General features: G+C 26.5%; 5 protein-coding genes across 5 annotated transcripts; 2 read left to right on the forward strand and 3 right to left on the reverse strand.

Moving 5' to 3' along the window:
- Positions 1–409: 409 nt before the first annotated feature.
- Positions 410–4,597, reverse strand: LOC113551147 (DNA replication licensing factor MCM3). Its single transcript, XM_026953199.1, has 2 exons — positions 4,241–4,597; positions 410–2,881 (listed from the first exon to the last, which is right to left on the reverse strand). The coding sequence occupies exon 2, from the start codon at positions 2,871–2,873 to the stop codon at positions 483–485; it is 2,391 nt and encodes a 796-aa protein (XP_026809000.1). The 5' UTR covers positions 2,874–2,881; positions 4,241–4,597; the 3' UTR covers positions 410–482.
- Positions 4,598–5,609: 1,012 nt separating this feature from the next.
- On the forward strand, positions 5,610–8,837 carry LOC113551278 (formylglycine-generating enzyme). Its single transcript, XM_026953435.1, has 4 exons — positions 5,610–6,386; positions 6,474–6,645; positions 8,319–8,502; positions 8,582–8,837. The coding sequence occupies exons 1-4, from the start codon at positions 5,876–5,878 to the stop codon at positions 8,735–8,737; spliced, it is 1,023 nt and encodes a 340-aa protein (XP_026809236.1). The 5' UTR covers positions 5,610–5,875; the 3' UTR covers positions 8,738–8,837.
- Positions 8,802–10,759, reverse strand: LOC113551279 (28S ribosomal protein S22, mitochondrial). Its single transcript, XM_026953436.1, has 7 exons — positions 10,371–10,759; positions 10,008–10,174; positions 9,757–9,921; positions 9,531–9,674; positions 9,245–9,474; positions 9,069–9,168; positions 8,802–8,986 (listed from the first exon to the last, which is right to left on the reverse strand). The coding sequence occupies exons 1-7, from the start codon at positions 10,483–10,485 to the stop codon at positions 8,894–8,896; spliced, it is 1,014 nt and encodes a 337-aa protein (XP_026809237.1). The 5' UTR covers positions 10,486–10,759; the 3' UTR covers positions 8,802–8,893.
- Positions 10,760–11,075: 316 nt separating this feature from the next.
- On the forward strand, positions 11,076–13,307 carry LOC113551277 (transcription initiation factor TFIID subunit 3-like). The gene has a single exon (XM_026953434.1). It carries the CDS (start codon positions 11,303–11,305, stop codon positions 13,058–13,060), a length of 1,758 nt encoding a protein of 585 aa, XP_026809235.1. The 5' UTR covers positions 11,076–11,302; the 3' UTR covers positions 13,061–13,307.
- An 832-nt stretch (positions 13,308–14,139) lies between these two features.
- Positions 14,140–14,662, reverse strand: LOC113554604. The gene has a single exon (XM_026958520.1). It carries the CDS (start codon positions 14,512–14,514, stop codon positions 14,185–14,187), a length of 330 nt encoding a protein of 109 aa, XP_026814321.1. The 5' UTR covers positions 14,515–14,662; the 3' UTR covers positions 14,140–14,184.
- Positions 14,663–14,958: the final 296 nt, after the last annotated feature.

Here is a 14,958-nt window from a genome sequence, read left to right on the forward strand (position 1 = left end):
TATTATGAATGTTTTAATAATAGACATTTTAGTTATATAAAAATTATTTTGACACTATTCAATTTCAACAACTAAAAAAAAATGTCCACAATATCATTGCTTTTACCTGTTGTATTATATATTATCTTATATCTATATACATTTATGTGTCTAGTATAGTGAGTGAATATAATTATACTAATGAATATGAATAATCCCTAAATGTAAATTCAAAAATTAAACATAAGTATGTTATTTTTTTTTAATTTATTAAAAAAATCTTCAAAAACTATTGCTTGTAATAATTAATTGTAAAGACATTAAAACTTCATTCAAAATCATTATAAATAAAACAAAACTAAACAATTTTAATTTAGGAAATTAATCTTAAACTTAAAAATTATTATTATTTTATTTTATTACATTTTTTACACATTTATTTTCAAATGGATACTAGTTGTAAATATAATTATATTGGAAAATATTCAATAAAGATTATTTATTTATATTAAAAATATAATTCCATCAGAAAACATAATAAAGTTAGCATCCATCATTTTGTAAATAGCTGCATAAGCTTCATTTTCAGTAAAAGTATTAGCTACGTGTTCTTCATTTATCATGGTGAACATTCGTGAAAAACCCAATGATTGTAATCTGTTTTTTTGAAAAACTTTACTCAATGTTGACTTGAATACTTTATACCTATCTGGAGTGATTGATGTTTGTGCTATAGCGGGTAAACTATTTGTATCTACTTCCATAACTTCTGGTTCTGCAGTATCAGGCTCTTCTTCTTCCCCATCTTCAAACGAGTAAGGATCATCATCATTTCTTTTTGATTTTCTTTTTAGAGGTTTGTTTTGTGAATCTTGTTCATCTCCAGATTCTTCATCACTGAGTTGCCGTTTTCTTTTAGGTTTCTCTAATACTTTTTTAAAGTAAGCAAACTGAACAAGTTCAATTGCTGCTTGAGCATCTTGTGGTTCAACATTTTTTGACAAACGAGCTTTAGCATGAGCAGTAGAAAGACGAATTAACGTTTCTAATGTTCTGACAGTAACAGGCTGTGTTCTTGCAGCATCAGATTTAACAGCTTCTTGAGAGCGAAGTCTAGTATATTCTTCGGATATTTTATTAGATGCTGCTTCAGTCAATACTGGTTTAACACACTTGGCAATATGTATATATTTTCTCATGAATTGACTGCTTAAAGTTTGTTCTGATTTATTATTTTGTGGTCCATGAAGTAACGGTTCATATTTTTCAAACATGCGAGTTTTAGATGGGTCATTTTCATCAATTTCCAAATTTCTAGTACTCAAAATATCTACACCCGAACCCATTGGTAACGCTTCACCATCTTGTTCTTTAGGATCTCTGTATCTATGAATACGAACAACATGCTCAGATATCAAACGATCATTTTCACTATCAGGTACATCTAACATGACAAACAATAAATCAAATCGAGACAATAATGAATCTTGTAGACCTATGTTTTCCATTGGAGTTTTATATTGATCGTATCTACCGTACACAGGATTAGCAGCAGCTAGAACAGAACACCTGGCATTAAGCCTTGCATGTATACCAGCTTTGGAAATAGAAACTCTGCCTTGCTCCATAACTTCGTGTATAGCTGTACGATCCATGTCAGACATTTTATCAAATTCATCAATACACACAACACCTCTGTCAGCAAGTACCATAGCTCCAGCTTCTAATCGCCGATCACCAGTTTCTTGATCTGTAGTGACAGCAGCAGTCAAACCAACTCCTGAACTTCCTCTACCTGTAGTGGCTACAGCTCTTGGAGCAGCACATAACACATATCTGAGTAATTGCGATTTAGCAACACTTGGATCACCAATTAATAACAAATTTATATCTCCACGAAGACGTGTCCCATTGGGTAAAATTTTTTCAATTCCACCCAGCAAAAGACAAAGGATTGCTTTTTTAATAAAAGTATGGCCATGAATAGAAGGTGCTAATGATCGAGCCAATAAATTGAATATATCACCCTTCTTTCTTGATAATTTTCTACAGTTGAATACATCATCTCTACTAACAGAATATGTTGCATCTTCACTTAACTGCGATATATTGTTAGCAATAACAATAGTTCTAAAATTTCCAGTTGTATAACCTCCTTGTTTAGCAGGAAGACAACGATAACTACCAACTACTTGCACTCGGTCTCCAGGTTTACAACAGTCAACTAAATCATTATCACATACAATATCAACAAAGCGCGGCAATTGTCCAGCTGGTGCTTTTTCGGGCATTTCTTGAATTGTTATTGTTTGATGATCTTTATACACAGAAAGACCATATTCAGTTTCTAAAGGATTACCGTCATCATCTTTTGTTGGATATACAGAACTAGATGGAAAGGCAGATGTCGATGTCATATCTGTGTAGCGGCGTTCTATTGTTTTTTTAGTAGTTGGACAAAAATGTACACTTCTTACAATTTTTGGACGAACTAGAGAACATTTTGTAACTATGCCTTCTAAACACACCAAGTTACCTAAGAACTTACTATTCATAGTTCTAGGTGTAACATGACGACTTCCAAAACTACCTTCAAAGGCAACAAAAAATTCATCATATTTATTGGCATAAGTTGAATCAATATTTGCAACATATTCTTTAAGGGCACGCTCCAAAGCAAATTGTTCTTCAAAAGTATTTGTTAATAATTCTTGGGTTCTATTAGGATTCTTTTTGCGTAAATCATTGATGTCTATTAGTAGTCTTTGACTGTTTTCATCAATCATTAATTTCACCTTTTTGTGATATACATTTTGATTTTCTTCATCATCCAGAAAACTTAGATATTCTTTTTGAATATCTCGAAGTCTTTGTTCAATGTCATCGTCCATCATTTTTGACACTAAAACAAAAAATATAAGAATAGGAAATAAGTCTTATTAATATTTATAATAGATTTAAGGAGTCTTACATAATTTCTTATTGTAGGTATGTATCTTTATTGATCCAGGAAAGTTAAGTCAATTTGTTTTCAACACTATACTTTACGATATAAAAATCTATATAAACTGTAAACTAACTGCACTAATAAATTTACTCTTGGATAATATTGTTACTTAATAACTTAAATGCATAAATAGGTATGTATTATTAATATCCATAGGTAAAATAAAATCTTGTTTCCCAATCAATACTGTTTTTAACATTTGTTTTGAAATATTTTATTTTAGATTACTTTTAAAATGGTGTGATAATAATAATAATTACTACTACTATTCAAAATTTGAACACCCCTTGAAATCTAAGTCTGTACTTTGGCTTATAGGAGAAGTAAACCATATTCCGACCATACTGCATACCCTAACCATTTGATATACAAACATACATTGGCATCAGTCAATATCAGCGCTAGCATCAGTCTACATGAAAATAACAGTTTACTTCTCTCATAAGCCAAAGTATGGTTGCGTTTACTATGATTAGCGGCATTTTAGTTAACAATTAAGTATGTCAATAATACAAAGCAATAGCAATAGTAAGTATTTAAAGAACAGTTAAAAAACTGTTAAAACAGTTAAAACTTTACTCTTTAAATAGTCTCCAAAATTGAGTCTTAAATAGTTTTCCACCCACTTTTTAATATCAACCTCTCTTATACATATATAATGGTATGAACTAGTTATTTAATTTTTACATTCTAATAGATATATACAAATTGACATATTTATAATTGGTCCATTCTATAATTCAATGAATCAATAAAATTTATAGATGTTCAAAAAATACAATTGTAAGTACCTAAATGTTAAGAAGAATAAATATCATTGCATGGATATATAATATAAAAGAAAGGTATCATTCATAAAAATAGTTAACTGATTAATGTTAAATAACAAATACATTTAAATTAATTTAATAGAAAATCAATTCTTACTACAAGTTACAATTGTAGGAAAATACTAATAAAAATTAGTCTATTGAATAATGCATAAATTATTGAATTTTCATTAGAATATACTGATTATATTTTATTCTTATTTATTCTTCAAGAAGATAATAGGATATAATTTGATATTTTAATAACTCAAAAAAACCAGTCATTTAAAACTATAATCAAATCATGATCAAAATATATTTTAGTAAGTTAGTAGTTATTAAGTTATTAAGTTTATATTAGTAATATTTAAGAAAAAATAAAAACTATTATTTTATTACTATATTATTTTAAATATTTTAAAAGAAATTAATAAAGCGTACTTACGTTTGGAGAATATTTATTTGCTGGTCAACACAAAACTTACACTGCGTATAAATTAAAATTTTGAAAGGTAAAATCAATTAATGTTGTCCACTTCAGTCGTCCGATACTTCAGAACTAAGACTCAGTTGATTTTATTGACAAATATTGTTCAATTGATATTATAACTTAACGACAAATAGGAACTATAAGAGCGTAGATCGACATCGGACATACCAGTTTACGTTAAGTGTGTATGTGTAAAACTTTCAATTATGAAAAGATCCACAAAAATACAAAATAAACGTAAACGGAGTAAGCCGTATGGCGTAAACTATAGGACGTAAACGTCGTAACTTGTAAACTAAAAAGAAAAATGAAATAACAATGCACTAATACTTTTACCGCCAAAAAGATTAACAACCAAATAGCATTATTAACTTTGGAGGTTAGACTACATAAACTCGATGGCGGGATTTATTTTATTTCATGGAAGATAATCAATTAATTTCCCAACACATAAAATGCAGCCTCAGTAAAGTTATCGCCGTTACCGTTACCGGTCTTAGAGCTTAGAAGATCTTCTAAACGTCTATTCTATTTTCTATATATTTCTGTAATTCTGTAAGATATCTCATTAGTTATTGCATAAAAGCAAAATGCAAAAGATTTCAATTTAATACCAATTGTGTGATTCTGTGTACGATTACATTGTTTTGGACGTTTTGGTGCATTTATCAATAGTGTAATATTACTCTAAAGAGCACGGATTAAGATATATATCTTAGTCCGTACTATAGTGTAATTATAGCATGGTCTGGACACAGAATTTATTTATCTAATCTATTGTATGGTTATTGATTACCCAACAATATATTTGAAAAATGTTCTCATAGAACAAATGAAATTAGTTAATAATTCACATAAATACATAATCCTGTGATAGTTTTGGATTAGTGCTGTTGAAGTAAAATTTTCTAAGAATGGTTCATAACACGTAAAAATAAAAACTTAAAAAGCTACCCATACCACAGAATGCTGTGCTCATACTAATAAATTTTATCTATTTGATAGGTATTACATTGTCTATAATAAGTTATTAAAAATAATCATATATTGTCCTATCGTTCTGTGCTTAAATTGTAATTCTGTGACAAATAACAACACTATACTATGCAATACAACAAAAAATAAAGTATATTAATACTATTACCCAATACCACAGAATATACAGAAATACAGAATAACCAAAGTTGCAAAGATAACAAATTTTAAATTAGGTTTACTTTTTATCTATTGTTATTGTTTATTATCTATTCATGTGCGCCCCCCTTTTTTTAATTTTTATAATTTTAGATAATAGATAACAATATTTACAAGAACACAGTTTTAATTTTTAACTTACTAATTACAAAGCCACTAGTTTTAACTATTAGATGTTATATCATGATTCAAAATTAAATTTAATCTATTCTCTGCTTTTAGTTTTTAGAACTCAGTACTTATAAAATGTATCGGATAATGATCAATCTAAATTTCTAATTCAAAATACTCATGATTTAGTTTAAATAAAGAATAATTTGAAATATTTTAGTTTAAAATATGTGTACCATTTAAAATGGCCAACTCACAATTAGAATCGTTTTAAATTAAACATATATGTTAATTTATAAAAACATTAAGATGAAATTATTTTATATTATTACTGTTATTATGGGGATAACATCTTCCGATTCAGATTGTGGATGTAATACAAATCGCAATACAGCAAACACTGAAGAAGAAAATGTTTGCATAACATCAGCAAAAGGTCAGATAAAAACAGAATCAGAATTAGAATCTATGGTTTTAATTAAAGGACAGAATTTTACAATTGGTACTGACAAACCAGAAATTGTAGCTGATGGAGAATCGCCATCCCGTACTGTGTACTTAGATGATTATTTTATTGATAAATATGAAGTAAGTAATTTAGAATTTAAAAAGTTTGTTGATGCAAGTGGATACCAAACTGAAGCAGAGGTATTTGGAGATTCTTTTGTATTTCAATTATTTCTCAGTAAAACTACATTAAAATCTATAACACAAGCTGTCAAAGATGCTCCATGGTGGGTACCTGTTAAAGGTGCTAATTGGAAACATCCTGAAGGAAAAGATTCTGATATAAGTGGTAATACAGCAGTTACATGTATTTACAATAATTATTTAAACTTTGTTATTAACCAAGTAATAAGGCATAATTATATTTTTGTTTTAGACAGAGAATTACATCCTGTTGTACATGTTAGTTGGAATGATGCTAAAACATTTTGCAACTGGGCTGGAAAAAGGTTACCATCTGAAGCTGAATGGGAAGTTGCTTGTAGAGGAAATCTAAAAGATAAACTCTATCCTTGGGGAAATAAGCTTCTTCCAAGTAAAAAGCATAGGTAATTTATTATTATATAATATTTATGATTTATTTAAAGTTAACATTAAATAAATAATTTTTAGTTCAATTTCGATTAAAACATGTTAGGTAATCACAATGACAGTATGATATTAAATTAAATTAATATTATTAAGTATATATTAATATAAATTCTAGTGAATAATAATTCAAATATTTTAATACAATTAGTTGGTAAGTATTTCTACAAAATACAGTGATATATAAATATTATAAATCAAACATGATATATAATATGTAACAGGCAGTGAATTATATTGGCTAGTATTTCATGGACAACTCATTAAAACACTATTTTGTCCAGGCGTGGTATTAAACTGTGTTTTATATTTTGCTCATGACAAATCAGTATTGTGACTTAAAAATAATGAAATTAAATTATCAATTTGAAAAAAAAAACTATTGTTCACTTTTAGATTCTTAGTAAAGCAAAGAATGTATTGATTTTACAATAAGTGTCTTTTTATAATTTTTTTCTGTCATCACCTTAAACCTTTGTTTTATAAATATTTTGATTTTCAATAATATGGGAGGTTTTTGGTAGGAATTTGGAACTATTTTGTACTTTGGTGGTCAAATGCAGCACTTTTTATAATTGGTAAAATAAAAAATAAAATAATAACGTAAAAATTGGAATTTTAACTAAAATCCAATTTTAAAAATTTTTTAAATTTTTTAGCTTTTTATGTGCATAAGAAAATTTCAATTATTTTAGATTTTATTTATAAATGTTGATTATAAATTATTCTAAATTATTATAAAGGTTTGAACACTCATAAAGAACCTTGTATTTAATTTTAAAATCATAGGTATAAACAGAAAATTGTTTATGTATTTCTAATTACAAAATAACTTAATTTTCACAAATGTTGTCAAAATTCAAAATTTAAATATTTATAAAAATATATTGACTTATCAATAAAATTAAATATTAAATATATTTTTTAATCAGGAAATTATCCAATTATTAGAAACCTTTTATCACATTTTCAAATATTTTAATTATTTATTGACATTTATAAAAAAAACTAATTGAAAATTTAAATTATCTATAAATAGCTCAAAAAAAGTTAAAATATCTTAAAAATTATACACAGAAAATAATAATTTAAATACTTGGTAAACATTTTTATTTTCCATGTTTATACATTAATAAACTGTAAAAAATAAAAAAATCAATTTAATCAATTCTTTTTAAGTGTAAAATTTCCCATTTTCCTTGATTATTTTGTTTGTTTTGCTCAATAAAAAAAAAAATACCAAGAATTTTTAATTTTGACCTCTTTAAGGTACAAACTAAATTCAATTTACATTTTACAACCAAAATTAAAGCTTGATATCAACAACTTATCATGTACTCAAATAAAAAAAAATAACACATCATTGTAAAATCAATACATTCATTACTCCGTTCAGAATCTAATACATAATCATTGCATATAAGACTACAATTAAGTATTTAATAAATCAGAAAATTATTGAAGTTTAAATAATTGCTCGAGCAAAACTGGACAATTGATAGAGTCTGAGCAATCTACACATGGCCTGTAATATATATATATCATTTAATTACAAAAACCTTTGAATAGAATAAACATCAATAATTATAAAAATAGCTTGATTGATTACATTATATGTTATTTTTTTTCTTAGAACTAATATTTGGCAGGGGGAATTTCCATTCAAAAACACTGCTGAAGATGGTTGGGCAACTACAGCCCCAGTAAATATATTTCCAAAAAACGGTTATGGTCTCTATAACATGGTAGGGAATGTATGGGAATGGACAAATGATATTTGGAGTGTGCATCATGATCAAAGATTTACAGTAAATCCAGTGAGTTTAATTGTATAGCATTATAAATTAAAAGTTTTTGTAATATTTAAAATACTAAAGAGTGTTTTATTTATTTTAGAATGGTCCTTCAAATGGAAAAGAAAGGGTTAAAAAGGGTGGGTCTTACTTGTGTCACAAACAGTATTGTTATCGTTATCGATGTGCCGCAAGAAGTCAAAATACACCAGATAGTTCTGCATCAAATCTTGGATTTAGATGTGCAAAAGATAAATAATACTTTGAAAATTGATATTACAAAGAATGTGTTTATTTTTAAAGTATGAAAACTAATGTTTATTTATTGTATATACATTACAGTACCATCAAGTATTATCTTTAAGAAAAATATTTCTATCAATAATATATATATTTTTCATTAAATATTAAATGCTTAGTTTTTTAGTACTTCACTATTTCTAGTAATATAACTTTTTAATGCTTCTTCCAGATTTACTTTATCAATACATTCAGTACTTATGAAATCCTTAAACAAAAATAAGGTTTAAATTTAACAAATTATAATAGTTAAAAAAATTAATACAGTAATATGTTTAATAAAATATTACCTCTATTAATTTAAATTGTTCTTTTGAACTGTCCAATTCAATTTCCAAACCTTGATTTATCTTTGTGTATAATTGTATAAACAATATAACATCATCAAACCTAAAATGTTATCATATTTTGTTTCAATATTGATTATAACTATAATACAAAATTAATTTTTAAATATATTAAATACCTTTCAGTCTGTAAACAATACATTAAAAAGTTATCTGGTTTTTTATTAAAAGCCAAGTAAAATAATAATGGTCCTAAATGTCTTGTGGATTCTAAAACATGGTAATTTTTAGATTCATCAACATGTTTATAAGTACTGAATACAACACGGTGGTAATTTTTATCATCAGGTTCAAATTGACAACATGCACGATCCAATATGAATTCATAATCACCATTTTCAAGAAGGGGCTATATTTTAAAATACAATTTAGAGATAATAATAAAAAAGCATTTCTAACTATTACCTTCAAATTTGCATCATCAAACATCACAGGATGCTTTAATTCTCTTCCCGATTGAGGGAAATATATTTGATTGACAGCATGGCGTTCATCCTCATTAGCTTTTCTTAGTGTTCCATCAGGTTCTCTTACCACAACTATTCGTCTCTACAAACAATGTAAATTAATTAGGTTAAATTAAAAAAAAATTTTAAATCATAGAATATAATTAAATAAATAAAACGGTTACCTTATCAGATATTCCAAAAGTAATATCTGTGAATACAAATTTGGCGCTGTCAAAACCAATAATATCCTTGTTGACTTCCAATACTTGTCCCAAATCAGTACGTAATGGTACTATTGGTGGCATCTGAACTTTTTCTTTAGCTTTTATATTAACTTCAGCTTGCATCTGTAAAGAAAAAATTTAATATTTAAAAAATCTATGAATATATACTCATATAATAACAATTATTTAATTATTAAAAAAGAACAAACTTTTTCAACTTCTGCAGTGGTCATAAATTTATAAATTGGAGTGTCAGGATTTTGTCCAGTAAAACGCTTTCTAAATGCTTTTTGTACATCAACATGAGTAAGTTTAAACAATAAATTTTGTACAGGTTCAGCAAAAAACTTGCTACTCAATTCTTTTGTAATTTCTCCTGGAATAATAATAAATATATTATCACATGTCATAACTATCTTCTACAATATATTATGTTAAAATCTTTTAAATGTTTGACTTAATAAGTATAAAATAAGTAATATGTTTTTGATCTTAAATTGTTGAATTATTATAACAAAATCCTATAGTAACACGAAAAATAAATTAATAAATATTGTTAAACTATAACTTACGGTCATGTGACTGACTGGAGAAACTATAAAAAGTGATGTTATTTAAGCTTTTACATTTATATTTATAACCATTTTTAAATCGATAAAATGTTGTAAATAAATTTCTCGAAGTCATATTTATTTTCAAAATATAGTTTATTTAATATTTCTCAATTCTTGTAAAAACTTTAGAGTTAAAACATCATAACTTTAAATTAAATAATGATATTTTTCTTAATTCTGATAAGTTATGTAGCAACAGCATATGATAAGGATAACAGAATATTGACGAAGATATGAAAATGCCGAAACCACGAATTACCAGATTACTGCCTTTTGTACCACAAATTGATTATCCAAAATCAACTTATTCCAAAACCATTCGACAAAAGACCACTATTGTCTTATTCTGTGATCCAACCTCGCCAATCGCCAATATTGCACAATATTATTTCACATTATTAAAACCATGAAATAATAATTATTAATATTAACTAATATGTCTATGATGGTATTAATATTTATTAATCCTCATCACAGATACATTGTTTGTAACCAAATACTTAAAGTGTCATATTAAATTTTAAAGTATTTGATGTGAAACTATAAACACAAATTTATGTAAGCAATTTTAACAATTGTATATTCAACATATTCATTACTTCTGTACAATTTTCTACTCAGAAATAATTCATATCTACCACAACCAAGGTTCAGATTTAAAACCTTAAGAGACGCTGGATAGGACGGGTCAAGACTTAGTGATAAGAATCTTAAATCACGTTAATAAATAACAGCAATTGTTTATGTAATATGTAAACATTGTAAATACAATATTTAAATTTGCATGCGTTAACCGCCACATTATGTTTTTCAACTTTCAAAAAACAATAAATTATACACGTAAGTAGATTCATCAATTGAATTTCATTAGTACTATTAAAACAATCATAATGGATGACTTCATCAGACAAACATTAACAATTTCTGTTGCTCAAATATGCAATAACATTGGGTGGCATTCTATAACAGACTCTTCGATGAAAATTTTGACTGACATTCTTCACCACTACATCAGTGATTTGTCTATAACTTCAAAAAAATACGCTGAACATGCATATAATGATGTACCTGATGTTGAAGATGTAGAAAAAGCCTTTCGTCAGAAATCTATATCATTGACTGAATTACGTAGATATGTAAAAAGTACAGGTCCAGTTAAATTTCCTCATAATTTACCTCTATTAAATATACCAGGAAATAATGTATTAAATACACTGAAGCCAGGAAGTAGAGAAACTGTAACTAGACCTATTCATATTCATGAACATCTTCCGACATTATATACAGAACAAATTGAAGAAGAGCAAACTACAGATACAGAACAAATTCAAAACAGAATTGTAAATATTAAACAAGAACCAGAAGAAATTATTTTACACAGGCGATTAAGAGAAATTTCAAGTGTAGTCATGACGTCTGGTGGGTTTTTATCACCATCTAGAGAAGGCAGATTAGCAGACTCTAAATTATTGCCATTCCCGGAAATCAAAATCGAAAAACCACTCGAAACATCTAAACTATCTATAATTTTACCTAATTTAACAAAAGAACCATCACAAAGGATTTTAACAAGCAAAAAGAAAACTAAATCAGGAACAAAGAAAAAATCTAAAGGTTCTAAAACACAAAATGTAATTTTACAACCAAAAGAACAAAAATTAGAAGTATTAAAAAAGAAAAAGAAACCAAAGGAAGAAAAAAATGTTGTGGCAGAATCACCACCTCCTATTCCAGAACCCATTATAGACGAAATAATTGATATTGTAAACATACCTGAAAAAGAACAGGTTCCAAAAAAGGTTATTCTTACACCTCATGCTAATAAAGTAAAAATGGAAGAAGTTTTACCTAAATTTTCATTTTTTGGTCCTTTACCTCCTGGGCCTGGATTAATACCAACTACATTTCCTCAAATAATTAATCCTGTAATTAATGTACCTGATATAATAGAAAAACCAGCCAGTCCAGTATTAAAAATTGAAAATGAAGATATTATTCGCAAAGAACAAAAGAAAAAGAAAAAAGAAAAAAAGAAAGAGAAAAAAGAAAAAAAAAAGCAAAAAGATAAAGTAAAGGAAAAAGTAAAAGAGAAAGAAAAAGAAAAAGAGAAGAAAAAAGAAAAATCAAAGTCCACCAATAAAGTGCCAAAACTAAAATTTAGATTTGGTTCTCGATTAGAAACTACGACAAAAGTTTTGCCTGTTGAGAAACCGCCAGAAACAAATATAGCTTTAGTCTCAGAACCTGAACCAATGGAAGTTGAAGTGGACATTGAATCAAAATCAGACATTTCTATAGATATATTACGTGAAATTGATTCTCCTCCTAAAGTTCCTATTCAAAAAATTAAAACTAAAATTGTTGCAAAACCTATTCAGCCAGTAGTTATAACTCCTGTGAATGAAACTCCTCCTCCAGCATTCTATTTTGATGAAGCCGGTAATCAAGTATGGATATGCCCTATGTGCACTAAACCTGATGATGGAAGCCCAATGATTGGTTGTGATGGATGTGATGTATGGTACCATTGGGTGTGTGTTGGTATTCAGTGTCCTCCTGACTGCGCTGTTTGGTATTGTCCCAGATGTTTGGCTAAACGAGCACAACAACCAAAAGGTAAAAGAGGTAGACCACGTAAAAACAAATGATAGTATTAATGGTTACATTAATTGATTTAACTTTACATTTTTGTATTAGCTTTAAAATGTTTGTATAATTGTATTTAAAAATCAATTTTGTATGGTAATTATTTAAATTTTTATTCACTTTTATTTTACATTTAATTTTAATTAAATGTTAAGTTATTTACTCTTCCAAGTTAAAGTTCATTAATTTACATATGATATTATTAACAGTAATTTGACACTTATTTTTATGTATAAATTGATCTCAAGTATTATAATTGAACAAAACATTAACTTATTATGTTATTATATATTATTAAAATTATTTTCCAAGTAAATACTCAATAATAAAAAACAAACATGTTCATTTAAATTGTACTGTTTATTTTTCATAAAATCAAATATTATATTATGATAAGTTAAGACAGAAACTCAAAAACATAAAATTAATTTACTTAATGTTTTGAAAGTTAAAAGTCAATTTATATACTTATATAGTTCAGATACCTTGTATTCAGATTGTATAAATGTTAGAATAAAAGAGGTCTAGACTATCATTTATAATATGTATTAGATTATATAGATTATATGTTAAAATATATGTTAATATTTTATTTATTACAAGTATAAATTAACAATACTATAACATGGCAATTAAGTAATTATAATATATATATATATATATTTATAATGAATCAATTAAATATAATAAATATTTTATATAAGTAAAAAAATGTTCAAAATCAAATATGGGACTTGGCACCGAATAAAGTGTTGTGTTAAATATTTATTTTAAAAATTTAGATAAAATAATTAAGAATTGCATTAGGTATAAAAATAAATGAATATTTACTATAACACTATAGTATTAACTATTTATTAAATGAATTAAACAATTTAAGTAACCAGTGCCTATTAAGAAATACATATTATTAAGGTATAAATATTTATTGAATACAAAAGTACCCTTTTAAGTTCAAATGTTAATTGTTGATACGGCAATTTATTATTTCAAAAAATAATTTCCAAATGTACTCCGAGAACTTTTCAAATAAAAAAAATAAAAAAATAATAAAAATACAATATTCTATAGAAGTCACAGTTATTTTTAGGTACGTGTATTTATTTGTTTTCACATAACATATTACTTAAATTGATTGTATTTTCAAGGTTTTTTCAATAACTTTGATTGCGTCTTTAATGATAAATCTACATTTATTGATTAAAACCTGTTTTTGAATGTTTGTTAATGATGTTAAGTCTTGTTCCATTAAATTCTTAACGCTATCCATAGCACGTCGAATAACTGATAATATTCTTGTGTCTATTTCATCGTTAGGGCAACTGAATGTTTTTCTTTGCTGTAAAAAAATATCCAATTGACAGATAATCTCACTAATCACTGGATTTTCTGGAATATTTCCAAACTGCAATGGATTGTCAGTGCTCCAAGGCGGTTCGAACGAATAGTCGGCCATAGTGAAACTATTATAATTATCGCGATTAAAGCACCAGTGATTCCTGTATTCTAGTATAGGTTATAGGTATATTATTTAACAAACAACGATATTAACTAATATTTACCAGAAGGTAGTCAAAATATATACCTAGGTAATTATTATTTTATGTCAGCCAGAGGCATAATTCATAATTATTAGGAAATTAATTTCCCGCTTTTAAACGATGTTTATTTTTATTAACATGTTAGGTATCAAAAAAAAAAAAAATTACTACATTCGACTGTATTACCTATACTTAAATTAATTTCTATGTTAGTAAAATACTTTATTCGATTAATGCCTTGACTCAAAAAAAAAAAAAAAAAAAAATTATCGATTAGGACACCTTTTTTTTCCTGTTTGAATCGACGATGCCGCGGGAACTACTTTTCAAATGACTTCCGCGACATCGCCATCGTTTAT

The sequence above is a fragment of the Rhopalosiphum maidis genome, chromosome 2 (assembly GCF_003676215.2).
Source record: "Rhopalosiphum maidis isolate BTI-1 chromosome 2, ASM367621v3, whole genome shotgun sequence".
NCBI lineage: Eukaryota > Metazoa > Arthropoda > Insecta > Hemiptera > Aphididae > Rhopalosiphum > Rhopalosiphum maidis.